The sequence below is a fragment of the Leopardus geoffroyi genome, chromosome C2 (assembly GCF_018350155.1).
Source record: "Leopardus geoffroyi isolate Oge1 chromosome C2, O.geoffroyi_Oge1_pat1.0, whole genome shotgun sequence".
Lineage (NCBI taxonomy): Eukaryota > Metazoa > Chordata > Mammalia > Carnivora > Felidae > Leopardus > Leopardus geoffroyi.
This window is the reverse complement of record NC_059333.1, coordinates 147,845,001-147,872,125: the sequence shown is the minus strand read 5'-3', so window position 1 is coordinate 147,872,125 and position 27,125 is coordinate 147,845,001. Positions and strand designations below refer to the sequence as shown.

Here is a 27,125-nt window from a genome sequence, read left to right as displayed (position 1 = left end):
ATTCTGATCAGGAGTACGTGATGGCCTCGTTTGCAGTTTAAGAAAAATCTTTATGTTAGGCAGAGGAAAAATGGATTAGATGTGAGTGAGAATGGATGTGGGGAGATCCACAGGAAAACTTTATGTTTTGACTTTTGCCTTTAGAAGAGAATTTAAAATTTAATTTATTTATTTTGAGAGAGAGAGAGAGAGAGAGAGAGAGAGAGAAAGAGAATCCCAAGCAGGCTCTGCATTGCCAGCCTGGAGCCTGATGTGGGGCTCGAACCCACAAACCATGATGAGATCACGACCTGAGCCAAAATCAAGAATCGGATGCTTAACAGATTGGGCCACCCAGGCGCCCCTAAAAGAGTATTTAAAAATTCAGTGATCACTTCAATAGATGCCGAAAGATATTGCACAAAAGTCAACATCTATTTTTTATTAACCTTTGATTTTGAAATAATTTTAGATTGGGGCGCCTGGGTGGCTCAGTTGGTTAGGCGACTGACTTCAGCTCAGGTCATGATCTCGCAGTTTGAGAGTTTGAGCCCCATGTCGGGCTCTGTGAAGACAGCTCAGAGCCTGGAGCCTGCTTCAGATTCTGTTCTCCCCCTCTCTCTACCCCTCCTGCTCATGCTCTGTGTCTCTCTCAATAATAATAAATAAATGTTAAAAAAAAATAAAAGAAAGAATTTTAGATTTCTAAGAGTTGCAAAGACAGTAAGAACATTTTCATATACCATTCCCCCAGCTTTCCTAACCAACATCTATTTTGAATTAACATTCCTAATGGGGCGCCTGGGTGGCTCAGTCAGTTAAGCGTCTGACTTCAGCTCAGCTCATGATCTCATGATTCATGGGTTTGAGCCCCACATCGGGCTCTGTGCTGACAGCTCAGAGCCTGGAGCCTGCTTTGGATTCTGTGTCTCCCTCTCTCTCTGCCCCACCCCCACTCATGCTCTGTCTCTCAAAAAATGAGTCAACATTAAAAAAAAAAATCCTAATAAATTAGCAATGGCTACTTCCTTATTAGAGTGAAGTATATCTCTCTGAAACAGCCAATATCATCCTGAATGGGAAATACAGAGAAATGTTTCCACTTAGGACAAGAATGATGTAAGGTTGCCTGCTCACTTATGTCAGAACATTCTATGCCATGTCAACAGGCAAGAAAAGGAAATAAGGAACAATTAGAAAATAGAGAGCCATCCTTCTCATTACCTGTAATACCCAAAAGAGTTAAATTAAAAACTCCCAAAGTTGACATCAGAGAAATGGTAAAATTGTAAAATAAATATCTAAAAATCAATCCCAGTGTTGGGGCGCCTGGCTGGCTCAGTCAGTAGACCATGAGACTCTTGGTCTTGGGGTCATGAGTTTGAGCCCCACACTGGGCATAGAGATTACTTAAGAAGAATCTCTATTAGTGTAACAGAGATAAAATAATTGCCTTAAATGCCAACAGATTGCCTGTACTGTATAATTTCTCTTTGGAGGACCCACCTGAGGGCTGGAGATACGTGAGGAGAGTTCTTGGGGGAATAATGGGTTTGGTATGAGGGGAGACCAGGGGATGAGTAGAAAAATGGGCCGGTGAGAAATTAGTCAAAGTGGTCAAGAGATCAGAGATGGAGATTTTAGCAGGGGCCAGCTGAAGAACAGGAAGGGACAGTGTTATGGTAAATTATTTGTTTTTTGTTTTTTTTTTTAAGAAGTTTTACTTTTTAACTTTGTTGGTTTATAAACTACCATTTAAAAAATAGTCCTTAGTACCTCATAGGGCTTTTTATTTTTTTAATTTTTTAATTATTTTTTAAAATGCTTACTTATTTTGAGAGAGGGAGAGAGAACAAGCACACGTGTGCGTGCACATGACCAGCGGAGGGGCAGCGAGAGAGGGGCAGAGAGAGAATCCCAAGCAGGCTCCGCACTGTCAGTGCAGAGCCTGATGCAGGGCTTGATCCCCTGACTGTGAGATCATGACCTGGGCCAAAGTCAGGAGTCGGATGCTTAACCGACTGAGCCACCCAGACACCCCTCACCATTACATTTAATGATAAATCAGCAGAACACCAAACTAAGGATTCCAAGACTTTTTCCTTTGCAATCGGAAAATATTCTGTGGTCTTCTTTTCTTTCTTTTCTTTTTTAATATAATTTATTGTCAAATTGGCTAACATACACCGTATACGGTGTGCTCTTGGTTTTTGGGGTAGATTCCCGTGGTTCATCACTTACATACAACACCCAGGGCTCCTCCCAACAGGTGCCCTCCTCAACGCCCATCACCCGCTTTCCCCTCTCCCCCACCCCCCATCCACCCTCAGTTTGTTCTCTGTATTTAAGAGTCTCATGGCTTGCCTCCCTCCGTCTCTGTTTGTAACTATTTTTTTCCCCTTCCCTTCCCCCACGGTCTTCTGTTCAGTTTCTCAAGATCCACATATGAGTGAAAACATACGGTGTCTGTCCTCTGACTGACTGACTTCACTCGGCATAATACCCTCCAGTTCCATCCACGGTGCTTGCAAATGGCAGGATTTCATTTCCTTTGCAGTTTGAAGGTATTCTGTTGTCTTCTGGCATCTGGTATTACTATTGAAAACTCTGATGTCAGTCTGGTATTTTTTTCTTTATAGGTTTTCTGCCTTTTCTCTCTGGAAATTTTTAGATATGTTCTTTCCCTTCAATTATTAATTTTACTGTGATAGATCTAGGTAGGGGCTTTTTCTCATTCGACCTTCTTGGCATTCTGTGAGTTCTTTCGGCCCGAAGCGTTAGCCCTTTCTTTAATTGTGGCGAACTCCTGGTTCTTATTTCTTTAAACGTTTCTCCTTCACAGTGTTTTATTATTTTTTTTTCTTTTTTCCCCTGTGGAAGTGCTACGAGATGGGTGTTGACACTTCTGTTGCATCACGTTTTTCCCTACCTTTAAAATCCGTTTTCCCCCACCTTAAAAATCCGGTCCTCTTGCGTTCAGCGAGAGTGCCTTGATTAATCTTCCGGCTCCCCAGTTCATTTTTCCACCTCGTTCTGTTCTTCTGCCAATCCATGAAGGGCCCTCTTACAAAACTTGCCTTTCAAACTCAGGATTTTCAGTAGGTGGTTTTATCTGCTGCCTTCGATTCCAATTGCTCGTAGCCTCCCGTAGCTGGCAGAGGCTGTTTAAAGTATTTAAGGTGTTTTTTTTTTTTTTTTTTTTTTTTTTCCTCCCATTAGGTCTGCTGCTGCCAGTGTGAATTGTCCCATTCTTTCCTCCCATCCCCAGTTACAGCACACATGCGTCTCTAATTTTCTGGTTCTTTTGCTTTGGTTGCATACTGTCTGCTGCTTTGCGATGCTTAGCTGCCCTGCCTGTTCTCTGTGTGGGAGACGAGTGACAGAGGCTTGGGTGCTTGCCTGGCTGCCCCAGGCGACATGACTTGGTGGGGGAAGATGTCCTCGGGGCTGACGTTGCAGTCTGGATGCTTCAGTCTTCTTTTTTCTTCCTCCGCCCAAGGACTTGACTTGAGTCTGTCTGTCTTTCTGTCTGTCTTTTTTTTTTTTAAGTTTATTTACTCATTTATTTTGAGAAAGAGAGAGAGAAGCAGAGAGAGAGAGCGAGAGACCGAGTCCCAGGCAGGCTCCGCTCTGTCAACACAGAGCCTGGCTCGGGGATCGAACTCGCAGAACGTGAGATCACGGCCTGAGCCGAAACCAAGAGTTGGACCGTTAACTGACTGAGCCACCCAGGCTCCCCAAGCACAATGTCTAACGCTGTGTGTGTATGTGTGTGTAAAGGGGATATAGCACTCATGGTAAGTTATTCTCCGTGATTAATTGTTGAGTGACTTCTGAAGCACTATTTAGGATTATAACAGGTTGCTGCCTTTCATTTAATACGGTGATATGATAACTCCTCATCCATGTTACCTTTTCTGGGTTCCCCGCTGCGTTTAACCCAAATGCTTCTAGCAGTTACGTGACTTGATGCTTTTGCCCATAGAGCAAATTCATGTATGTTTTCAGATAACATGACTATAAGCTTCTTGAGAGCAGAAGCTGTGCCCTGTTTCCCAGTGTATCCTTAGCATTTGGCATTTAGTAGGGTTGCTAAATACTGGTCGTAGTAGGAGCGTTATATTCCTGTTTTTTTTTTTTTAAGACTTTGTGTTTGTTTATTTTTGAGAGAGAGAGAGAGCACGTGCACATGAGTGGGGGAGGGGCAGAGAGAGAGGGAGACACAGAATCCAAAGCAGGCTCCAGGCTCTGAGCTGTCAGCACAGAGCCCGACGCGGGGCTCGAACTCACGAACCACGAGACCATGACCTAAGCCGAAGTCGGACGCTCGACCGACTGAGCCACCCCAGGTGCCCTGCGTTATGCTCCTGTTTTAACAACACATACTGGCCGGGAAGAGGCGTCAAATGGGCTGATGTGTCGGGAACAGTGTTCAGCTGTGACTAATGGAACTGCAGCAAGGGGGACTCAGCCCCCGGGCCTCAAATTTGGCTGCAGTTGCAACCACCTGGGGAGCTTGGACAACTACTACTGCCTGGGTTTCACTCCCAGAGATCCTCACTGACTTCGTGTGTGTGCGTGCCGGAGACTGGGTGTTGTGAAAAGGCTCTCGAGGTGTTTTGGTCCTAGGCTGAAACGTTCCACGGATTGGGTGGCTTCAACCGCGGTTCATTTCTCAGTTACGGAGGCTGGATGTCCAAGAGCAAGGTGCCAACAGGTGGGTTTCATTTTGAGGCCTCTTCTTTTGGCTTGTAGATGACTACCATCTTGCTGTGTGCATACACACCCGGAGAGGGAGAGGGAGAGAGAGAGAGAGAGAGGGAGAGAGAGGGAGCTTGTTCTCTGGAGTCTCTTCAAGTAAAGACACTAATTCTCCCAGACCAGGGCCGCACTCTCTATAACCTAATTTAATTTCCCTTTAATCTCTTCCTTGTAGGAAGAGATTTTGTCTCCAAATACAGTCATGGGGGAGGATAGGGCTTCATACGAGTCTAGGAGGGACACAAGTCAGTCCATGATGTGATTCTGATATGCCGCCTTTATTTTCATGTCACATGAAAGAAGTTTGGTGGTAAGCTCTTTTAGGGTTGGCGTTGGGGGGCAGGTTCCCCACATCTCAGAGACCTAAGCTCTTTCTGCCTTTCTCCTTCACCATCCCCAGGCTTGACCGTTTGTCCAGAGTTGGAATGTTGGAACTCTAGCCCTCACCTCCATCTTCCAGGAGCTCACGGGAAGGAATCTAGTCTATGACTGTCCCTCACTAGCTAGAACGAATGTGGTTGGGTGACCACACCTGGCTGAAAGGAAGGGTGGCGGCTAAAAGTTACAGTTCTCTTGATTTGAGACCGAGGAGAAAATGGGTGTTCAGTTGGGTAACCAGCTGTCTGCTACACCTGATTTCAGACTATGAGTCAGTCAGCGTCTGAGCCCGGTTGCAGACCTGGGGTTCAACCCAGTAATCTCTCCATTGCTCCCAGTAAACACAGAACGTGGATATTGGGAAACACGTGGGAAACTTGAGCAACAAAGGTTGGGAAGATGAGAGAAATTCTCTTCCTCTCTTGCTTGTGTTTGCTGCACCAACCAGAACTGATCTGCTTGCCCGTAAAGTAGGGCCATGGCAATGCATGAGTTTTTGAAAAAGGCGGATCCGGGTATGGTCACAAATAGCACGATTCAGTTCTTACCTTTGTCAGCATTCAGCCCAGTTGGTCACAGCCTCCTTTCTTAAACCGTCTCTTTCTGGGATTCTGGTTTCCTCCTAGATCTCTGCCTTGTGTTCTCTCTTTAGCTGTTTATGATTAGGTTTCCCCACATCTGTTTTTTTTTTTTTTTAACTTTTTTTCATGTTTTTTTATTTTTTTTTTTTAATTAATTTTTTTTTTCAACGTTTATTTATTTTTGGGACAGAGAGAGACAGAGCATGAACGGGGGAGGGGCAGAGAGAGAGGGAGACACAGAATCGGAAACAGGCTCCAGGCTCTGAGCCATCAGCCCAGAGCCCGACGCGGGGCTCGAACTCCCGGACCGCGAGATCGTGACCTGGCTGAAGTCGGACGCTTAACCGACTGTGCCACCCAGGCGCCCCCATGTTTTTTTATTTTTGAGTGAGAGAGAGAGGCAGAGCACGAGCAGGGGAGGGGCAGAGAGAGAGGGAGGCACAGAATCCGAAGCAGGCTTCAGGCTCTGAGCTGTCAGCACCGAGCCCGACGCGGGGCTCGAACCCACGAACTGTGAGATCGTGACCTGAGCCATAGTCGGACGCTCAACCGACTGAGCCACCCAGATGCCCCTTCCCCCCCCCCCCCCTTTTTAAGTTTATTTATTTATTTTGAGAGAGAAAGCAAGAGAGTGCCCGTGCAGGAGAGAGAGAATCCCAAGCAGGCTCCCACTGTCAGTGCAGAGCCCAGAACGGGGCTGGAACCCACAAACCAGAAGATCATGCATGGCCTGAGCCGAAACTAAGAGTTGAACCCTTAACTGACTAAGCCACCCAGGTGCCCCACCCTCATCTGGGTTTTAAGAATATTCCTCTCTGCCCCGGTTCTCCCCCCCCCCCCCCCATATTCTCTTTCTGTGTAATGTCCTACATGCCTTTGGCCTCGATTGCTAGTTATTTACAGGTGATTTCAACTTGATAGCTGCAGCTCAGACCTCCTCCGGGCTCCAGACCCATTCACCCAGCTGCTCATCGACCTCTCTTGGAAATTTTAAATTGTGTCTCAGGTGCAGAATTACCCTGTTCATCACCACCTCTTGTCGACGTGCCCTGCAGTAATTCTGCCACTCCTCCCTGGTCTAGGCTAGGGCCAGGAACACCGAGGTGTTTTATTTTAAACACTTTTATAATTCACACACCGTAAAAACCACCCATTGTAACTGTACAAATCAGTTTTTGGGTTTTTTTTTTTTTAAATTTATATCGTCATGCAACTGTCACCACAGTCCCCTGAGAACATTTCTGTCACCGAAAAAAAAAATCCCCTCTAGCTGGTCTTTGGTTTATTCTGCTCCTGTTCTCAGCTGTTCATCTGCTTTTTTCTCACTGTAAGTTTACCTTTTCTGAACATATACATGAAATCATATAATGCATCGTCTTTTGTGTCTGCCTTCCTTTACTTGGCATAATACTTTTTTTTAAAGCTTATTTATTTTGAGAGAGAGAGAGAGAGAGAGAATGAATCCCAAGCAGGCTTCATGTTGTCAGCGCAGAGCCCGACACGGGGCTCGAACTCACGAACTGTGAGATCACTACTTGAGCCAAGGTCAGACACCCAATCGACTGAACCACCCAGGCGCCCCGATTCTCTTTTCTTGAACCGTAAAATGAGTGAAAGTCTGCACATCAGAGAACCCTTGTATAACTGATCGTGTTGACAGTCTGGTGCTAGTCCTTGCCAAAGAATATTTCCATGGCACCCTGACAAAAGAAGAAATCCAGGCTCTTGTTTTAAGTTCTGTCTTGTTGGCATTGTAGTCCATTAGCCAGACTGCTGATACGATGCAATGTGAACGTCCGCATCAGGTCCCATTTGCTGTCTGCATTTGGAAAAGTACCTTATCACCAAAGTGAGACCCAGTGGTTCTCAACATGTGGCCCTACCAGCGGCATCAACTTCACCCTGGGACGAGTTAGAAATTCAAGTTCTCGGGGCACCTGGCCGGCTCTGTCGGTAGAGCGTGCGACCCTTGATTCTGAGGTTGTGGGTTTGAGCCCCATGTTGGGTGTAGAGATTACTTAAAATCTTAAAAAAAAAAAAGAAAAAATAATAAAATTCAAATTCTCATGTTCCAGGCCAGACCTGAATCAGAAACTCTGGGAGAGGGGCCCAGGAAGCTGTGTTGGTGGGTTTTGTTGTTCTTTTGTTTTTGTTTTTTTAAATACAACTTCTTGTCAAGTCAGTTAACATACAGTGTATATAGTGTGCTCTTGGCCTCGGGAGCAGATTCCCATGAGTCATTGCTTCCATACAACACCCAGTGGAAGCTGTGTTTTAACAAACTTCCAGGTGATTCTGATGGAGCTAACGCTTGAGAAGCACCCGTCTAGGCCATAGCCAGGCCTCTTACTACCAAATCACATGTCTGTCTTCTGTGCTGCATCACCCTAGGGAAAAATAAAAGATACTTTCATCCAAGCACAGTGGGGTTTAGGACCTGACTCGGGTATTTGGGGGCAAAGCTGAGCCTGGGAATCTTAGGATTCAGATTGCTTCCGCTGGTGGATCTCCACGGCCAGCTGCCCAGCTCTCGACATCTCGGTGGGAGCGAGGCTGAGGATGCCCACCCGTCTTCACCCCAGGGCTTTAGTGAGTATCGGAATCTTGTTCAAGGTGACTTGATGTGTGTTCAACCTCTTAGTACAAAGCAGGGACTCGAATCAAGTTTCAGCCCATTGTGAGGATCCCCGGGTAGGTTGCCTGTGTTGCAAGAGTGGAAACGTGAACTGTGTGCCTCGTGGCAACTCTTGATATTTTACGGTTTCCTTAGTGAAATTAAGTGAAATTTTACAGTTTCCTTAGTGAAATTTCCTTAGTGAAATTCTTCACTAAAGGCACCGGAAGCTCAAGCGTTAATAGGAGTTCAGAAGGCGAGAGGCAATATTCTGAGAGCCTATATTCATCCTTGTTAGACAGGTCTCAGTTCTTGCTTTTGGAATTAAATCACCGAGTCTTTAAAAGCAGATCGAATCTTACCATAGATCAAATCCAAGCTCAGGGCATCAAATCTTGCGTTCAGAGTTAACGTTGACTTATGCCGGTGCTTTATCAGGTGGCTCCCGAGGCGACAGCCGCTCTGGCTGCCGGCTCTTAATGTTGGGGTGGTTCATTCGACCTGGCCCCCGGACCCCTCTGCGCAGGCGGGCCCCTACCTGATGCTGCTTGATGATCCCATCGTGCAGCAGTTTCATGCCGGGTGGTTTAGTAACTTTACCTGAAATCTTTGTCAAAAATAATTCCAAAGTGACAGAGTCAAGAAATCCACAGCCTGGGTTGTTGTGATTTAGGAGCTGGGCTCGGGCTCGTTCAGACTAAGACAAAATGAGGTCGTCTCACGCTTAAATAATAAATGCTGCTTGGTCGTAGGGTCGTATGGGCGTGTGGGTGCTCAGACGTTTGCCAAGTGAATGATTGTGGGGAAAACCTGACGGATGAGAAGAAACTAGGGTGGTGAATAATACTGTCAGGTTTCATTCTGTCTCTGATTTTGCACTGGATCTGCTACTTCAGGACGAATTAGGGAAACTTTGAAATTCACATTCCTGACTTCCTGACTCATCCACAAAGATTCTGATTCTCTAGGTGTGGGTCGGAGTCAGAAATCCACATTTTTAACAAGCTGCTTAACTGTTTGAAATGTAGGAAGTGGCCGGCCCAAACTGTAAGAAACATTCTTTTTGGAAGGCAAGATATTTCAATATTTTTTAAAACTATACATTATTAGTTGTCAGTTTTATTTATGGATTATTTTTTACTTCAGAGATTTTTCTTCTTAGAAATGTGTCAACACTTTTGTTTATGGTTTTGCCTCTTAGGCCCTCCGCACCCTAATAGTTTAAAAATACTCCCCCATGTTTTTCTCCTAAATGTATATTAAATTAGAATGTGACAATTATATTTAAACTTTTTAGTTTTTAAAAACTGAAGTCTTTAACATACTAGTCATTTCGTTATGAATTATAGTTAAAAAATGTGACCTATAAAAATTTCTACTTCTTGATTTTTCTTTTTTTTTGGCAATGTTTTGGGAAACGTTCCATGCATATTTAAAAAGAAGTCCTATTTTTCACTGGGGTATATAATTATTTGGAAAATTCTTTTACACTTATTTATTTATTTATTTATTAGAGCGCACGCACGTGCCAGCTGGGGAGGGGCAGAGGGGGGGGAGGGAGAGGGAGGGAGGGAGGGAGGGGGAGAGAGAATCTCAAGCAGGCCCCATGTTCAGCAAAGAGCCTGTCACAGGGCTCGATTTCACGACCCTGGAATCAGGACCTAAGCCGAAATCAAGAGTCGGACACTCAACCAACTGACCCATCCAGGTGCCCCAATTATTTGTAAAATTTAAAATAACATTTGTGATTATGTTGTTTTGAATCTATGTATTTTCTGCATATCCTTCCAATTCTGGGTGATAGGATTCTGCCGCCTCCCGATCTGACTGTGTTTTGTTTTCTTTTTGCATTTCTGTTTGCTTTATGTGTTTTTTTGACCCTCTGGTTTTCTGTCTTTATATTTTATAAGTTTTTTTTTTTTCAACGTTTATTTATTTTTGGGACAGAGAGAGACAGAGCATGAACGGGGGAGGGGCAGAGAGAGAGGGAGACACAGAATCGGAAACAGGCTCCAGGCTCTGAGCCATCAGCCCAGAGCCCGACGCGGGGCTCGAACTCCCGGACCGGGAGATCGTGACCTGGCTGAAGTCGGACGCTCAACCGACTGCGCCACCCAGGCGCCCCACTGTCTTTATATTTTAATCCACACACAGGATCTTTACAGTTTAGAGCCATGAGCTATATAGCTAGATTGCCTGAGTTAAAACCTAGCCACATCATTTCCTCTCTGTAAGATCCTGAACAAGTTGTTGACCTTTTTTTTCACTTGAAATTTTTCATCTGTAGAGAGAGGTTATGATCACCTCTATTTCCTAGGACTGCTGGGAGGCATAGATGAGTTAGTATGAGTGATAATACATGGCATGTAGAAAGTGCTCTGTAAATATTAGAAATTATTTTTATTAATGGTTCAGTTTATGTCTTTAAGAGGTTGGAAGGCTAGCATAATGATTCTGCTATAGACAAGCCATATCATACTAAGTTTTTCTGATCCCTTGAGATTGGACTTGTAGTATTGCATGCCCGAATGTTTGATAATGACTCAGTTCTTTTTTTTTAATTTATTTTTATTTTTTTCAAATGTTTATTTTTGAGAGAGAGAGAGAAACAGAGTGTGAGCAGGGGAGAGGCAGAGAGAGAGAGAGAGAGAGAGAGAGACAGAATCTGAAGCAGGCTCCAGGCTCTGAGCTGTCTGCATAGAGCCTGGCATGGGGCTCGAACTCATGAACCATGAGATCATGACCTGAGCCGAAGTTGGATGCTTAACTGACTGAGCCACCTAGGTGCCCCATGATAATGACCGAGTTCTTTTTTTTTTTTTTTAATGTTTATTTTATTTTTGAGAGAGAGAGAGTGCAAGCAGGTGGAGTGCAAGCAGGGGAGGTACAGAGAGAGAGGGAGATACAGAATCTGAAGCAGGCTCCAGGCTCTGAGCTGTGAGCACGGAGCCTGACATGGGGCTTGAACTCCGGCACCACGAGATCATGACCTGAGCCGAAGTAAGATGCTTAATCAACTGAGCCACCCAGGTGCCCTGACCGTGTTCTTATGTAATAGATAAACTTGTCCCCTGATTGGTGATGAGCCCTAACGCCCTCTGACAACTTAGTACCTTCTGGAGTATGTTGGAATCTCTGTCTTGTGGTGTTTTGGTGCATGAGTGTGGCAGTGTGGAAATCTCTGGTCATAAATTGAGTAGTAGGTAGTGGAGACTGTTGGGGAAGGTCATCAAGAAGATGTGACCATCTATTGACCCGTGAGCTGGACCCGGGCACTGGGAGGCTCCTCACTCCTCCCCTGTCCTTGGAATGTGGCTTCTGCTTGCCTTTCCTGCTCCCCGAGGCTGCACCGAGGACACAGCCTTGAGATAGTGATGGGGTGTTGAACACTTGTGTGGTACCCATGGCTGCACCCAGTTACGGCCTCTTTATAAACCCTTATGATTTGGAGGGTGGGCGTGTGCATCCACGCATCTAGCTGCCGCCCAAGACAAGCCTCCTGTGCGAGTTCCCTTTGCTCTTCAGATTACACTCAGGAAGGTCCCAGAGAGTTGGGAGTCCACAGAGATGGAACACCACAAGTCCTCACAAGTTACGGGAGTTAAGAGGATTTCGGACATGAAAGCTTGACTAGGAGCGAGGTGACCAGCGTGTGTCGTGTCTTGGAACTTGGAAGGTTTTGGTGCTAGGACCCCGTGGCTTCATCTCAGGTTAGCATGAGAGAAATCTGGGAACGTTGATCTTCTCTCCCAGCCCACAAACTCTGAGGGTCATGAGTGTGACCTCCTTCCCTGGTGAGGAGACCACAGTGATCAGGTGTTTTGGACCCCCCCCCCCCCCCGCCGGGGATGCACAAATACCCTCTCGACTGTGACTGGCAGCCTTGAGGAGGAGATGACTTTGTGGAGAACCTTGATATCTTGCTGTCTGGAGATGAGAAGGCCTCTATAAAAATGGTCAACAGATGGTCGGAAGACTTAAGGTAAATTTGGGAAAATACATCCACAAATTTGACATTTCCGCTCCTCTTTCACAGACTGAATGTGCTTTGCTGATTTCCCCCATTTTTAATTTTCTGTAAACAATGGATTGGACCATTTGGAAATGGGATTCTAGATGTCAGAAAGGGTGATCTTTCGATCGGCTGTAGACAGAAGGGAATTGGAGGGCAGCCGAAATGTCAGGACTCCGTGTGCAGAGTGCTGGGAAGTTCAGCTCCTTGCAGCCCTGTGCCTGCACCGGTCAAGTTCTCCAGGGGCTTGTCTCCGTGGGGGAGGGCAGGATGCCGGAGGCGGAGAAACCCAGCCCCTGTGAGAGGGTCTCTGCCTCTGCCTGTTGGTGTGTTGGCAGGGGGTGGACTGGGATTCCAAGAGAGTCAGTTGGGAGATGATCCAACCCAGAAAAGCGTCTTAAGCGGGAGACCAGGGTCGCTGTTGTCATTGGTGGGGACAAGACCGGTGCTCAGACGTCCCCACTCTGCCGTGTCCGGGGAGTTCCAGCAGTCGGTCAGGTGCTTCTCAGGAGACAGGGTGCCCGAGGAGGGTGAGGCCCATCCCCGCAGGAACGACCGCCTGTCCACCTGTGGTCAGCTGGGAGCTGGGTCCTTCTTCCTCTTTTAATGGGGATGGGGGCGGTGGGCCCCGAGGCCCTGGCCCCAGAGTCCGATGTGGAGAGAAGGGGCCGAGCCTTGGGGGAAGCAGGAAGAGTCCTGACAGTCCAGTGGAAATAACCACACAGGTATGAGAGGCGTCGGCTCAGTCGTCACGGGCCCGGGGTAGTCGTCAATTCAGATGAAAAGATTTAGTTTTTGTCAGGACCAGCCTGTCGAGCAAAGTTCCTCATCAAAGGCAGGTTTTTGTTTTTGGTTTTTTCACTGCATTTTTTTTCTCTTTATAATTCTCTTGTGATTTGGTTGCACCTTCTGCCCGTCAGCATTAACGAGCTTCTTCCCGAAGCCGGCCTCCCATCCTTTCCCCTTACATCTCTGCGCCTGGCTGGAGTCCGGCCGTGGTGGTTCTGGTGGTTCCAGGCCCCGTTTCTCCCTGCTCCCAACGTGGATGGTTTTCAACTTTCAGATCCTAAAGTTGAACCTTAATGAGACTGTCAGGCAGTTGGGGAGATTAAGAGGCTACAGGCGTAGACAGATGACCCCCGGGGATGCGAGAACTGGAAAGCAGTGTTAGGAAAGGGAGCAGCTGCGTGTGTGTGTGTGTGTGGGGGGGGGGAGTGGGAACGTGTGCAAGAGAGTGTGAATGTGTGTGCACACGTTGAGTGTTAGAAGTGTATGGTGTGTGAACACGTGAGTTAGTTCAAGAGTGGATGTGACCATAAGCGTGAGCAGGAATGCGAGTATCTGAGCACATGTGTGCAGGTGCGTGTGTGAGAACGTGTGAGTGTCAGCGGATGTGTGAGTGCACGCGTATGTGGGTGGAAATGCCTGTGAGCGTGTGCGTGCACTCGTGCGGCGTGGCTAACGCGGTGGGGTTGGGCTGAAGCCTAAGCAGCAGGCGGGGGCTGGTCCCCAGCCCTTCCGAGGAGGTGGCCTGTCACTTGCCAGGGCTCCTGGCCTTGGAATTGGCCAGCAGTGGCCCAGGAAGCGGGCCTCCTAGCCATTAAGGTGGCGCTCTTCGTGGATTGGACTTCTCCCCCGGTTCTCTCTCCCCAGCACATTCTTTGCCGTGTCAACACGGCGAATCAAACACGCTCTCTCTCTATACAACTAAATTCCCCTGCACATCAGTCAGGTTGCGTACTAAAGCTCAAAGACGCTCATTAAAAAAATTAGGAATTAGGGTTGTGTTTATCATTTCTGTAGAAGGAAAGACCTGTAAGGACATGTGAGGATTTTATTTAGCAACTTCACTTGGGTTTCTGAAGCCTGGTTGAGAATTTATGGCTAACTTTTCCTATTTAGCATGAAATCGGTGACTTTCAGATACTGCTGCCCGCTCTGAACAGCCGTACCTGACAGGGCATTGACCCTGCGGGAAACCAAATTTAATTTCTTTCCTCCCAGGGGATGTGACCGACCCGGATTGCCCTCCTTAGTGCCATAAGGAGAGCTTTTGCCTTTCACGACACAAGCTAACTTACCTTTCAGAGGCCATCCTGAAGGAACGGAATTCTTAACCGGAAGATGTTCCATCACCTCTCTCCAAACACGAGAGTTTTAAACCGTCTTTAGAAAGGGAGTAAATTACTGATGACCTTCCTTAGTGCACATGATTCAAACCTGTGCATTTGCATTTAAATAAACTATTTTAGAATGCAGTGGAAATTGTTTTTTTTTTTTTCCCCATCTGAGACAGGTTGAAATTAAGACGTAAGTTTGATATACACATTGTGCAAAATCATTAATGTGTCCCCGTATCCTGCATAACGTGACATCGTTTGCTTATTCTGTCATCCTTATTGGGCAAAAGAAGAGCGACATTCAATTCGTTTCTTTGTACCGGCTTCCGAAAAGTGTCTTTGCAAATGTATGGTGAGTTGTTTAAACAGGATGCATTTGGGAAGCTGCCTCTAGGGAGAGAGGAGTGCAGACAGGTTCCTAATCGATGGCTTTATAGAAACAGTAAGGAGAGCGATGTCAACCCCTTTCTCCATTCCAACCAATGGCATATACCTTCGCCTTGAAGCCTTCAGGTCCCCTTCCTTCCCCCCCTCCCCCCCCAAGTAAAGGTGGCATGGTTTTTGATGGGAAATGCTGCAGCTGTGGCCTGGGGGTGGGGTGGGGACACAACGCGCTGTGGCTGGAGCCACGCTTCCTTCCCGACACTTGGAAGGATCACTGATCATTGCCGTTCATGCTCTGACTTGCCGGCAGCAATGTCTGCGAGGCTACGGTCACAATGACATTAAATATAGGTCAAGTTGAAAACATTCCTTCCTAAGGAGAAGGCGGGGTCGGCACCTAAATCATTTGATCAGCGGCAGCTCAGAAATTACCCCTCTGCTCTCTCGTTGAAGGAGTTTGGTTTTCATCACACAGGGAGGAGTAGGAACACATTTTAAATAGGACGGGGCTGCCTGGCTGGCTCTGTTGGCGGAACACGTGACTCTTGATCTCCAGGTTGTGGGTCTGGTCTCCACGTGGAGCGTGGAGATGACTTAAAAATAAAATATTTAGGGGTGCCCGGGTGGCTCATCCGGCTAAGCGTGAGTCTTGATTTCGGCTCAGGTCTCATGGTTCGTGAGTTTGAGCCCCGCCTCAGGCTCTATGCTGACAGGGCGGAGCCTGCTTGGGATTCATATTCTCTCTCTCTCTCTCTGCCTCCCTCATTCTCACTCTTTCTCAAAATAAATAAACTTAAAATCTTTAAAGACCTGTTTAAGTAGGACATGAAAATAGACATAAAGACTTTTTTTGTGAATTTCTAAGGCTAACTGCTGCAACACATCTTGATCTTAGGGCCGAGTTCAACAGACCTTTCTTTTTCATTCATGTACTAGTTCTCTTTTTTTTCTTTCAGTTACTTATTTTGAGACAAAGATCATGAGGAAGGGGGAGAGAGAGGGAGGGAGGGAGGGACGGACGGACGGACGGACAGACAGACGGACGGGGAGAGGGAGAGAAATCCCAAGCAGGCTCAGCGCCTTTAGTGCAGAGCCCCAGCAGGGCTCGAACTCATGAACCGTAAGATCATGACCTGAGCTGAAATCAAGAGTCGGACGCTCAGCTGACCGAGCCACCCAGGTGCCCCTCCTGTACCAGTTCTAAGGAACATCAGATGTGGGTGTTCTTTAGCTGGTGACTCTTCAAGGTGGTGATTTGGGGACCCAGGCCCTGACGTCTTGTCTTTGCCATAGTCCCTGTGGGGTTTCCAAGTTCACCTTCAGGTTGTCTCCAGTCCAACCTGAGTGTGTGTGAGGGAGGGGGGAGAGAGGGAGACGGGGAGAGAGGGAGGGAGACAGAGACGGAGAGAGAGAGAGAGACGGAGAGGGAGAGAGAGACGGAGAGAGAGAGAGACGGAGAGAGAGAGAGAGACGGAGAGAGAGAGAGAGACGGAGAGAGAGAGAGAGACGGAGAGAGAGAGAGAGAGACGGAGAGGGAGAGAGAGAGACGGAGAGGGAGAGAGAGAGACGGAGAGGGAGAGAGAGAGAGAGAGAGAGACGGAGAGAGAGAGAGACGGAGAGAGAGAGATGGGGAGAGAGAGAGAGAGACGGAGAGAGAGATAGACACAGACAGACACGGAGAGAGACACACAGAGGGAGAGAGAGACAGACACAGAGAGAGAGAGAGACAGACACAGAGAGAGAGACAGACAGACACAGAGAGACACAGACAGACACAGAGAGAGAGAGAGACAGAGAGAGAGAGACAGAGAGACACACAGAGAGAGAGACAGAGAGAGAGACAGAGAGAGAGATAGAGAGACAGAGAGAGAGATAGAGAGACAGAGAGAGAGATAGAGAGACAGAGAGAGAGACAGAGAGACAGAGAGAGAGACAGAGAGAGACACAGAGAGAGAGAGACAGAGAGACAGACACAGAGAGAGAGAGACAGAGAGACAGAGAGAGCGACAGAGAGACAGACACAGAGAGAGAGAGACAGACACAGAGACAGAGAGAGACAGAGACAGAGCGAGAGTGAGAGCGAGAGAGTGAGAGAGACAGAGACAGAGAGAGACAGAGACAGACAGAGACAGACAGAGACAGAGACAGAGAGAGACAGAGAGACAGAGACAGAGGGAGAGACAGAGACAGAGACAGAGAGAGAGAATGTGTGTTTTATGGGTCAAGCCTGAATCTCATTTGCTCACCTTCTGTTGATTAAAACTTCAATGGTGACACCCTAATTGCAAGGGAATCTGGGGAATATATTCTGGCTGTGTCTTCTGGAAGAGGAGGAAAGGGATTTGATGATGAGCTTTTAGGCCAGTGATTCTCAGACTTTAGCTGCATGAGAATCACCTGGAAACTTGAAACCCTGCTTCCTGGACCTCTCCCCCGGAGTTTCAGATTCAGCAGGCCTTGAATGGGGCCCGAGAATTGACATTGTGGCATTAATGTGGGGGTCGGGACTACAATTTGGGATAGTCCTTGGCTGTGACACATTTTTGGGTGCTGATTTATCCATTTTTATCATGAAAACCATCTCTGTTGTCATGGCCTAAGGTATAGGAGGGAATGAGGTGGGTAAGATAAGTAAGTAGTCTTGGCCAGGCTATTCAGAATATTGAAATTAAGAGTGGAAGATTTCTCTCTTTTTTTTTTTAATTAAAAAAAGTATTTGGGGCGCCTGGGTGGCTCAGTTGGTTAAGCGGCCGACTTCGGCTCAGGTCACGATCTCACGGTCCGTGAGTTCGAGCCCCGCATCGGGCTCTGGGCTGACGGCTCGGAGCCTGGAGCCTGTTTCAGATTCTGTGTCTCCCTCTCTCTCTCTCTGACCCTCCCCCATTCATGCTCTGTCTCTCTCTGTCTCAAAAAGAAATAAACATTTAAAAACAAAAACAAAAGTATTTAAATCCAAGCTAGTTAACATGTCGTGTAATACTGGTCTCAGGAGTAGAGCCCAGTGATACATCGCTTATTTATAACACCTAGTGCTCAGCCCAATAAGTGCCCTCCTTCATGCCCGTCACCCATTTAGCCCGTCTCCCCACCCAACACCCCTGCAGTGACCCTCAGTCTGTTCTCTGTATTTAAGTCTCTTATGGTTTGCCTCCCTCTCTGTTCTTATTTTCCGTCTCTTCTCCTATGTTCATCTGTTTTGTTTCTTAAATTCCACATGTGAGTGAAATCATACATTTGTCTTTCTCTGACTTTTTTTGCTTAGAATAATACATTCTAGTTCCGTGCGTGTTGCTGCAAATGGCAGGATTTCATTATTTTTTAAAATTTTTTGTTTATTTTTGAGACAGAGACAACGTACCATCAGGGGAGGCACAGATAGAGGGAGACAGAATCCAAAACAGGCTCCAGGCTGTCAGCTCGAAGCCCAACGTGGGGCTCGAACCCACGAACCACAAGATCATGACCTGAGCCAAAGTCAGACCCGTAACTGACTTGAGCCACCCAGGCACTCCAAGATTTCATTCTTTTTGATTGCTGAGTAATAGTCCATTTACACACACACACACACACACACACACACACACACACTGCATCTTCTTTGTTCATCAAATGTCCATCCAGTCAATGGACATTTGGGCTCTTTCTATAATTGGCTGGTGTTCACAGTGCTGCTGTCAACATTTGGGTGCACGTGCCCCTTCGAATCGGCATTTTTCCATCCTTTGGATAAATATCTAGCGGTGCAATTGCTAGGTTGTAGGGTAGTCTTAGCATTTTTTTAATGTTTAATTTTGAGAGAGCTCGAGTGGGGAGGGGCAGAGAGAGAGGGCGACAGAATCCAAAGTTGGGTCCACACTGTCCTCACAAAGCCAGACATGGGGCTCGAACCTACAGACCGTGAGATCATGACCTGAGCTGAAGTCGGATGCTCAACTGAGCCACCTGGGTGCCTCAGGAGTGGAAGATTTCTTAGAGGAATTGGAGTTCTGGAGGACGGAGATCTGGGGTGTCGGGTGCTAATGAGATGGCTGCACCCTGTTCTGTGGGGGGGGGGTAGGGGATGGGACACCTCCGTTGCTGGGAAGGGAGCTTCCAGCTCACTGGTTCAGCTCTGTTGGAGCAGGAAGGTGGGGAGAATAAAGTACCTAAGGAAGGGCAGGACAGGTGACACGGAGGAAGTGCCCGGGGGACGGCTGGCATGACCATCAAAGGTGGTGGAGTCAGCTGAGCCTGGCTGTTGGATTTTGAGTTTCTTGAGATCTCAGGAGATCTATAAAATGGGGATGATAGTGTGTAATTGTTAGGTTACTGCGAAAATGAATTAGATCAGAGGGTTGTAAACTTCCTTGGTCCATGGTGCTTATAGGTTAAAAAAAAAAAAAACCCTTATGTTTCATTTATTAACTAGTTGGCTCCACACCATTTCATACATATTTATGTTCTGACACCTGGGTATTTGAAGAAAAATCATAAGGATAAAAGGGGAGATGTGTTTGTTTCTTAAATCACCACAATTACTTGAGGATGGTGTGTGGGCCCCCGCGGGTTTCTGCGTGGCTTCCCAAACCTTGGGGTCGTATTGGGCACTCTGCTGCCCTCTTTTTCCTGTTCCACATTCATCTTTGCGTTTTACCCCAGCACCTGCTGAAAACTCAACTTTGCAGAGATACGATGTCGTTGCAAGGAATGTAGTGCAACCTAACTTGGAAACTGGAGATCGACTGGCGTTAGTAACACGCACGGTATCTGGCCCGTGTTGAATATTGCCTTGTAGCCCTCAAAAACATAAAATATTTTTGCAGTGCCTCTGTGAGGTCACAGTAGTGACCCAGGTGCTTTGGCGCCTGGCTTGGAAACCGGAATCCCATGGGGCTTTCTTGCCCCTTCATTAATTCATTAAGCCGATGTTATTAGCCAAGCAGCAGGCACTGTGCTGGGCATGGGGAGGACACCACCGTTCTGCTTCCAAGGAGTGTAGTCTGGTGGGGGACACTAGAGGCGGAATTAGAGACTCCGGCCAGTGTGGACTCCCACCGGGGCCAGTCTGGGAAGGGCGGTTTCAAGGTGCTCTGGGAGCTTATGGGAGGAATGTTGGAATGTCACGAGGTGGTTTCTCAAGTGGGTGGCCCTTCAGTTGTTCCTGAAGGCTGAGAAGTTAACGTGGCAAGAGAGTGAAGGAACTGTAGCCCAGGTGGGGGGGGGGGTAGTGGCATTCTGGGCAAGTGTTTTTCAGACCGTGGTGAAGGACCTGCTCTCCCACCCCTCGGTCGCGTTGTGGTTGAGTCATGACTAGCATGTGGTTCGCCTGTGCTGCGTGGGCCACCGGAATCTGTGGACCACACTTTGGGTAACTGTTCCAGACGGGGAACGGCATGAGCCAAGGTCCTGTGGTGGGAGACAACTAGGAGACTCCGAGGAAGGAGAGCCGGTAGGAGTGGAGCAGAAAGTTAGAAGGTGGAAAAATCAGCAGGGGCTGTAGTGAGCCTCTAGGCCCCAGGAAGAGCTTGAATCTGCAGTGAAGACCTTTCCGTCCTGGTGTAGAAGGGGAAGTTGTGATTACTTCCTAGGTGACAGGTTGAGAGTGTAAGCAGGCCAGATGTTTGGCTACGAAGATCCGCTTGAACGATTGAGGCAACTTACAGGCCGGCGTTGTGGCCTCCCAGAGCCGAGGGAGCTCTTGCCAGTTGGCGTGAAAACGATGCATTAGAAGGGCTGCCGGAGTGTGCCTGGTGGCTGTGTGAGCGCCCCCAGGTCCCCAACAGGGGCCTGGATCTCCGGCTCCTCGGGGTTACCCCTACCACTGACGGGAAGCTCGAGGCCCGGCTTGCTGTTCCCTGGGTGTCAAACAGCCTCTCTTCGAGGCTTAGAGAATTCTGGCTGTTCCCGTGAGGTCCTACGGGGTGTCACCCGAGTCTGCGTCCCATTCCACCTGTTTGCTTTTTTTGGTTTTTGTCTTCCGGGTCGTTTGGAGGTTTCCTGTGGCACCCGCGGGCACCAGGCGAGGCAGTGGGCATGGCACCAAGTCCTGAAGGGAGCTGGCCCTCGCCTTGCCCCCGGCGGCCTGTCATAAGCGCCCCTTCTGACTTAAGAATCGGGAGCGCTCTCCCTCCCCACGCGCTGACTTTCGGGGGGGGGGGGGGGCGCCAGGAGGGACTTTGGGTCTCCGCCCTCCCGAATCTGGAGCCTGACATTGACTCGAGGCTGAGTTTCCTCCTTTGCCTTGAGGAGCGGGCTGCAGAAGAGAGAATGACGCGCTGTGGTTTCTCCGCACAGGTACTTTGTGCTGGATTTTGAGGCCGGCATCCTGCAGTATTTTGTGAATGAGCAGAGCAAACACCAGAAGCCTCGGGGAGCCCTGTCTCTGTCTGGAGCCATAGTGTCCCTGAGCGATGAAGCCCCCCACATGCTGGTGGTGTATTCCGCTAACGGAGAGATGTATAAACTGAGAGGTACGTTCTCCTCCTCGCTTTTCAGACGATCTCCTGGGCTACGCGCATAGTTACCATGGTGATGGCTCCCGGCTTTTGTTTTTGTGTGTTTATTTTTTTTTTACTTAAAAAAATTTTTTTTTAACGTTTATTTATTTTTGAGACAGAGAGAGACAAAGCATGAACGGGGGAGAGTCAGAGAGAGGGAGACACAGAATCTGAAATGGGCTCCAGGCTCTGAGCTGTCAGCACAGAGCCCGAAGTGGGGCTCGAACTCAGGCGGGATAACGCGAGATCATGACCTGAGCCGAAGTCGGACGCTTAACCGACTGAGCCACCCAGGCGCCCCTGTTTTTGTGTGTTGAATCTTAATTCTTTGGATTGTTTAAAATCACCTTTAACAGTTTGCTATGTTTGAGGGCTCTGTGGTGACAGACACCCCCTCTCTTATTTACCCCTGGGGTGGGAGACACAGCTGACACTAGGAATTGCTTGTCTTAAGTAACTGAGGAAGTAGGACAGACAAGAGGTGAGTGATAGTAAGGCCAGCTCAGCTTTCGGATCTCAGATGTTTCGTCTTAGTTCGATGTATATCTTCTTTGACCTTCTACTACGGTCCCCTGTGGGGCTGTATTCGGAGGACAAAACAAGCCTTTCAGGGGTCATCATGCCCTTCCCTCAGGATTTCTCTAGAACACCTCTTAGTGAAGGGCCCCTTCACTCCAGTGTTAAAGCCTGGTGAGGAAGCCATCTGCTTGCTGTTGAGTTAATTTCCTTTTTGTTTTTTCCCCCTTTCTCTTTGCTTCTTGAGAACTGAAGTCTGCTTAGCGTCTTCATGGAGGCAGATTCCCCAGGGAGCCCGCATTTAGCCAGAGCTACAGGTCCTGCCACCCCCAAGGCACATCCATCCTCCAGGTTTTCAGCAAAGCCAGACTTGACTGTAGCAGTGTAATTTGATTGCCAGATCATTCCACCCAGCATTCCATTACAGTTGCATTGCCAGAAAAATTGTCAGTTTTCTTCTAATGACAGAACAACGGAACAAAAATCCAAATGCACATATTGGGGTGTGTGTGTGTGTGCATATGTGCGCACACACCCCCCGAGTGAATGTTGTTAGGGTCTGAGGAAGGGTAGTACTTGTATATATTACGTGTTGGGGGTTGGTTGCTAATTCTGCCGTCATACATTTTTTTTCTTTGCCCAAGTGAGGGCTCAGTAGGCAGAAAAGGCCCCTTTTTATCCCTCCTTGACCCCAGGGAACTGATCATGACAGGTCAGCCTCTGCAGAGCCACACTGAGGGCCGACTCCATGCCTCCGAGCCCAATTTCGTGGTCTTACCTTCAAGATTTACTGCCAAGAGATGGAATGAGCAAATGTTTATTTATTATCGACATACAAGTCTTATTTCAGAACCTATAAAACAATCCAAAAGCCTACGAAATAAAAATGCCTTTAGTTGAAAAAGTTTTTCAGTTTTCGGAAACGCAGTAATAAGATTCATGTTCTCTTTGGAGATTCATGCTGTGCGCGTTCCAACTGGCTAGATTTACGTGGTCCTTGATTTCGTTTTGTTGTTCATTGCTTAATAAATTGTTAGAGCAGAAACAAAAGCAGGTGAAAACCTTAATGGCACTTCCCCCCTGCCTGTGGTTTATAAAATGACACGAACCCACACAAAAGAAATACCTGACTAATCTGACAATTGAGCCATCTCATTTTGCCTTGTAAGAGTTGATACTATTCTCAGGATTATTAAACCCCAGGGTTTTTTTTTTTTAAGGGTAATTTTAATAGCAAATATACAAGTTTTATTATATGCGTCACATCATCGCAAGGGCTAAATTGAGCTGAAAGTTAGCAACTACGGAGAAGGCAGGATAAGTTTCTGCACGTATCTGGCTGGTCCTTGGCTCATCCCAAGAGGGGTCTGGGTATCGGTTTTCTCATTGCACATGTCACGTCCATGTAGAGTTGAATGAATCTTGATGTCCATAGATGCGTGGCTTTTCCTAAGGAAAAAGACTCTAGTTTCTGCAGAATCCTTTGGAAGTCAAGTACATCTGGTCTACCACCCTAGATTTCTTCACCCAAAAGTTCAAACTGAGGTTCCAGGGAATCATTCTGTTTTCTGCGTAGTCAACATTTATGTAGTTAATGTCATTTTAAATGATTTATGTAGTTAATTATGCAGCGAAATCGATGATTTAGATTTTATTAGACCCTGTTATGTACCCATGATAGTCTAAGAAAACAGTTTGGTAGATTTGAGAGATGGGAGTGTAGATGAAAGATCATGACTATACAGTTGACTTGTATTTTAATGTCTCTTTGGGAGAACCTAAAGCAGCATTTGGTATCTTGTTCTGTCCAATCATAATACGAATCATTGAGAACACATATTAAAATAATTCAATTGGATGCTTATTTCGTAGATGCTAATAAGTTCACGGTACAAAACTGATAACAACCAAAGGCCCTGGAAAACTATACTTAGAGCCTAGAGGCACTTAAAAAGAATCACGTTTTGGGGTGCCTGGGTGGCTCAGCCGGTTAAGTGTCTGACTTCGTCACAGTTTGTGAGTTCAAGCCCCCACGTTGGGCTCTCTGCTGTCAGCACAGAGCCCTCTGCAGATCTTCTGTCTCCCACTCTCTCTGCCCCTTCTCTGTCCGCACTGTCTTTCAAAAATAAACATTCAAAAAATCATGTTTTCCCAATGACTTTTTTTTTAAGAGGGTTAAAAAAAAAAAGGCAAAATTTTTCTGATAACAGCCCTTGCAGAGTACATTTTTAAGTGGTTTAAGAGGGAATTTTCTGTTGAGATTTAGTGTAATTTGGTTTTTTTTGGTGTAAGCACATTCTGCTTGAGAATATTATGATCTGCCTTTGTTTTCCCTTCTCTCCCTACCTCACACCCTGGGCCTCCCACCCCTTAGGTGGGTGTAGAAATAGGTTGGATACGTTTTGGAACAATCTCTGCAAATGTTTTTTTTTTTTTCCCCTCTATTTTAGCTGCTGATGCAAAGGAGAAACAGTTTTGGGTGACTCAGCTTCGAGCCTGTTCCAAATACCACATGGAAACGAGTTCTAAGGTAAGTAACCACGGGGAAGCAAGGAGGCATTGGAGTAATTCGAACAGCTACCCTTTAGCCCAGTTGTCTGTTTCTTTGGGGAAGCTGTTTTTCATGTTATTTTCAAGTTACCCAATGTAAGGGAATTAATACCTGTCCTGTTGCATTTAAATGTAGAGCCAAGAGGGAAGTAGCAGGATTAAGCTTGTGGGTAGAATGAAGAGGCCTACAGACCCCTCATTGGAACTGATTCTGGAAGGATACTTCAGTTGCTGTGCGTGCTGTCCGTGTAGGCAGCTGTTAATTGGCCTGTTGAGAAGCTGGAGTGGATGATTTCAGCATAGAGGTGTAGCAGTCAGATTTGCCGTTCACGAGGACTGGTTGTTGTCACTGATCCTTAAAACCCAGACCCCAAACTGACTGAATATTCTGCAACGAGCTTCAGCGTTCTAAGTGTAAAAAGGTTCTTGGGTAATTTGGCACACAAGCATGAATTCTTTTCTCCAAGGGATCTGTAGGAGATGTTGGATCACAGAGGTGGGAAATAGGAGGTAGGCATTTTCAGAGGTTATTCGAGGGATTTCATTAGAAATCATTAGAATACAAGAAATGATTGCAAAATAAACTTATTGAGGGCAATAAATATTGGTTAAAATCAGTGCTCAAAGGACTTACCCCTTTAAAAAAATTTTTTAATGTTTATTTTTGAGAGAGAGAGAGAGAGAGAGACAGGGAATGAGCAGGGGAAGGGCAGAGAGAGAGGGAGACAGAATCTGAAGCAGGCTCCAGGCTCTGAGCTGTCAGCACAGGGCCTGATGTGGGGCTCGAACCCACGAACTGTGAGATCATGACCTGAGCTGAAGCCGGACACTCAACCGATGGAGCCACCCAGGTGTTCTGGGACTTACCCCTTTTTATATCATTAATTCAAATTTAGGTACGTACCCGATGGCGGTTTGCTTCCACATTCCACACATCCAATAGAAAGACCCCCTTGCGAAACCTCTGATGCTTCTAATCCTATAACCAGTCGGCTGTGTTGCCCAGGGCCATGGGAAATGTCTTGCTTGGTTACACCTCCTCCCTGTTCTGCCTCTAAGTACAACCTGAAATGATTTGTTCACAGTGATTTCGTCCGCTGTTTATTTTTCTTTTAAGAGACTCTTTTCTTTGGCTTGGCTTGCCGCAGATTCACTCATCCTTCCTGACTTACCCCAAGCAGCATCTGGGTTACCGTAGGTAGGGCCCTACTTCTAAAGCCCTTTTTCTCTCTGGCTTGTTTTATTTTCCAAGAATTATGGTAGGAGTTCTGGACGCTTCATCAGTATTTTATAAATGCCTAGGTTAGGGCAGTTTAAAAATGCTTTTGTTTTTATGCGTGTCTTTTTACTTTTTTATAAAGGAGAACACAAGGGCGTAAAATAAAAAGAAAATCTCTCCCTCCATTGCCACATATGCTCATTAGAGATCATCGCCCTTAACGTCATTCGAGTAGATTAGTGTTAGTATGTACATCTGCATCTGTATTTTTTACACAGATGGGTTTGTATCACGCATACAGTTTTTACCTTTTTGGCTTTTTGAAAAAAAAAAAAACATTTTGGAGACCTTTCTTATTAGACCTGTGGCGTGTACTGGAGTCTTAGGATGGATTTTCTAAGGAATGGATGTCAGTGCTTTAAGTCCTCTACTGATGGACATTTAGGTTGTTGCACATAATGCTGTAATAAACCTCTTTGTACACTTAGCTGTGTATGGATTTAGCATATGTGTCCTTTGCCTGTCATTCGTATTGTAGATCTTTTCTCCCAGTAGGTCACCTGTATTTTGACTTTGAATACATTTTTTTTGCTATGTAGAATATTTAATTTTTGTGGTCAAATTTTTGAATATTTTCATTTTTGGCTTTTGGTTGTACATCATGCTTATGAGAAAAGGCTTCTTTGTTCTAAAATCATGAAAACAGGGGTGCCGGGGTGGCTCAGTCTGTTAAACCTCCGACTCTCGATTTTGGCTCAGGTCACGATCTCACGGTTGGTGAGTTCAAGCCCTGCAGTTGGCTCTGCACTGGCTGTGTAGACCCTACTTGGGATTCTTTCTCTCTCTCAAAATAAGTAAATAAAATCATGAAAACATTCTTCAGTGTTTTCTTCCTGTGAATTTATAGTTAAATTATCATGTTTAAATCATTCATTCATCTGGAATTTCTTTTGGATGTAAGAATTGAGGTAGGGAAACCAATTTTTTTTTTTTTTAATACTTCTGATTTTAAATGTTATCTTTTTTTTTTTTTTCAACGTTTATTTATTTTTGGGACAGAGAGAGACAGAGCATGAACGGGGGAGGGGCAGAGAGAGAGGGAGACACAGAATCGGAAACAGGCTCCAGGCTCTGAGCCATCAGCCCAGAGCCCGACGCGGGGCTCGAACTCACGGACCGCGAGATCGTGACCTGGCTGAAGTCGGACGCTTAACCGACTGCGCCACCCAGGCGCCCCGGTAGGGAAACCAATTTTAAGTGCACTGATGTTTAGATGAATCACTGGAGACCAGGAAAGGTAAGGACCTCGTAATGGTGGTAAGAAATAGGAAGCGAATTTGAAGATTCTCTAAAGGAGAATTTGATTTACTCTGATGTAGTCTCTGGGCAGTTTCAAGAATACAGATTAACCTGTTAATGTAGAACCCAAATAAATAATAATTTAGATGGTAGGGCCTGTAGGATTTCTTGAGACTGAAGGTGAGACCCCTAACCGTCATTCATTTGTAGTGTAGCTAGTGAATAATAACTTTAAA

At 46.6% G+C, this 27,125-nt stretch overlaps 1 protein-coding gene across 3 annotated transcripts in view; it reads left to right on the top strand.

Moving 5' to 3' along the window:
• The window catches only part of OSBPL10 (oxysterol binding protein like 10), a 313,648-nt gene that overhangs the window by 90,494 nt on the left and 196,029 nt on the right, over window positions 1–27,125 (top strand). For all 3 annotated transcript variants that reach the window (XM_045436421.1, XM_045436420.1, XM_045436419.1), the window contains exons 2-3: window positions 21,103–21,278; window positions 24,272–24,351. In XM_045436421.1, the coding sequence (XP_045292377.1) occupies window positions 21,103–21,278; window positions 24,272–24,351 (256 nt within the window). The remainder of the gene's footprint in view (window positions 1–21,102; window positions 21,279–24,271; window positions 24,352–27,125) is intronic.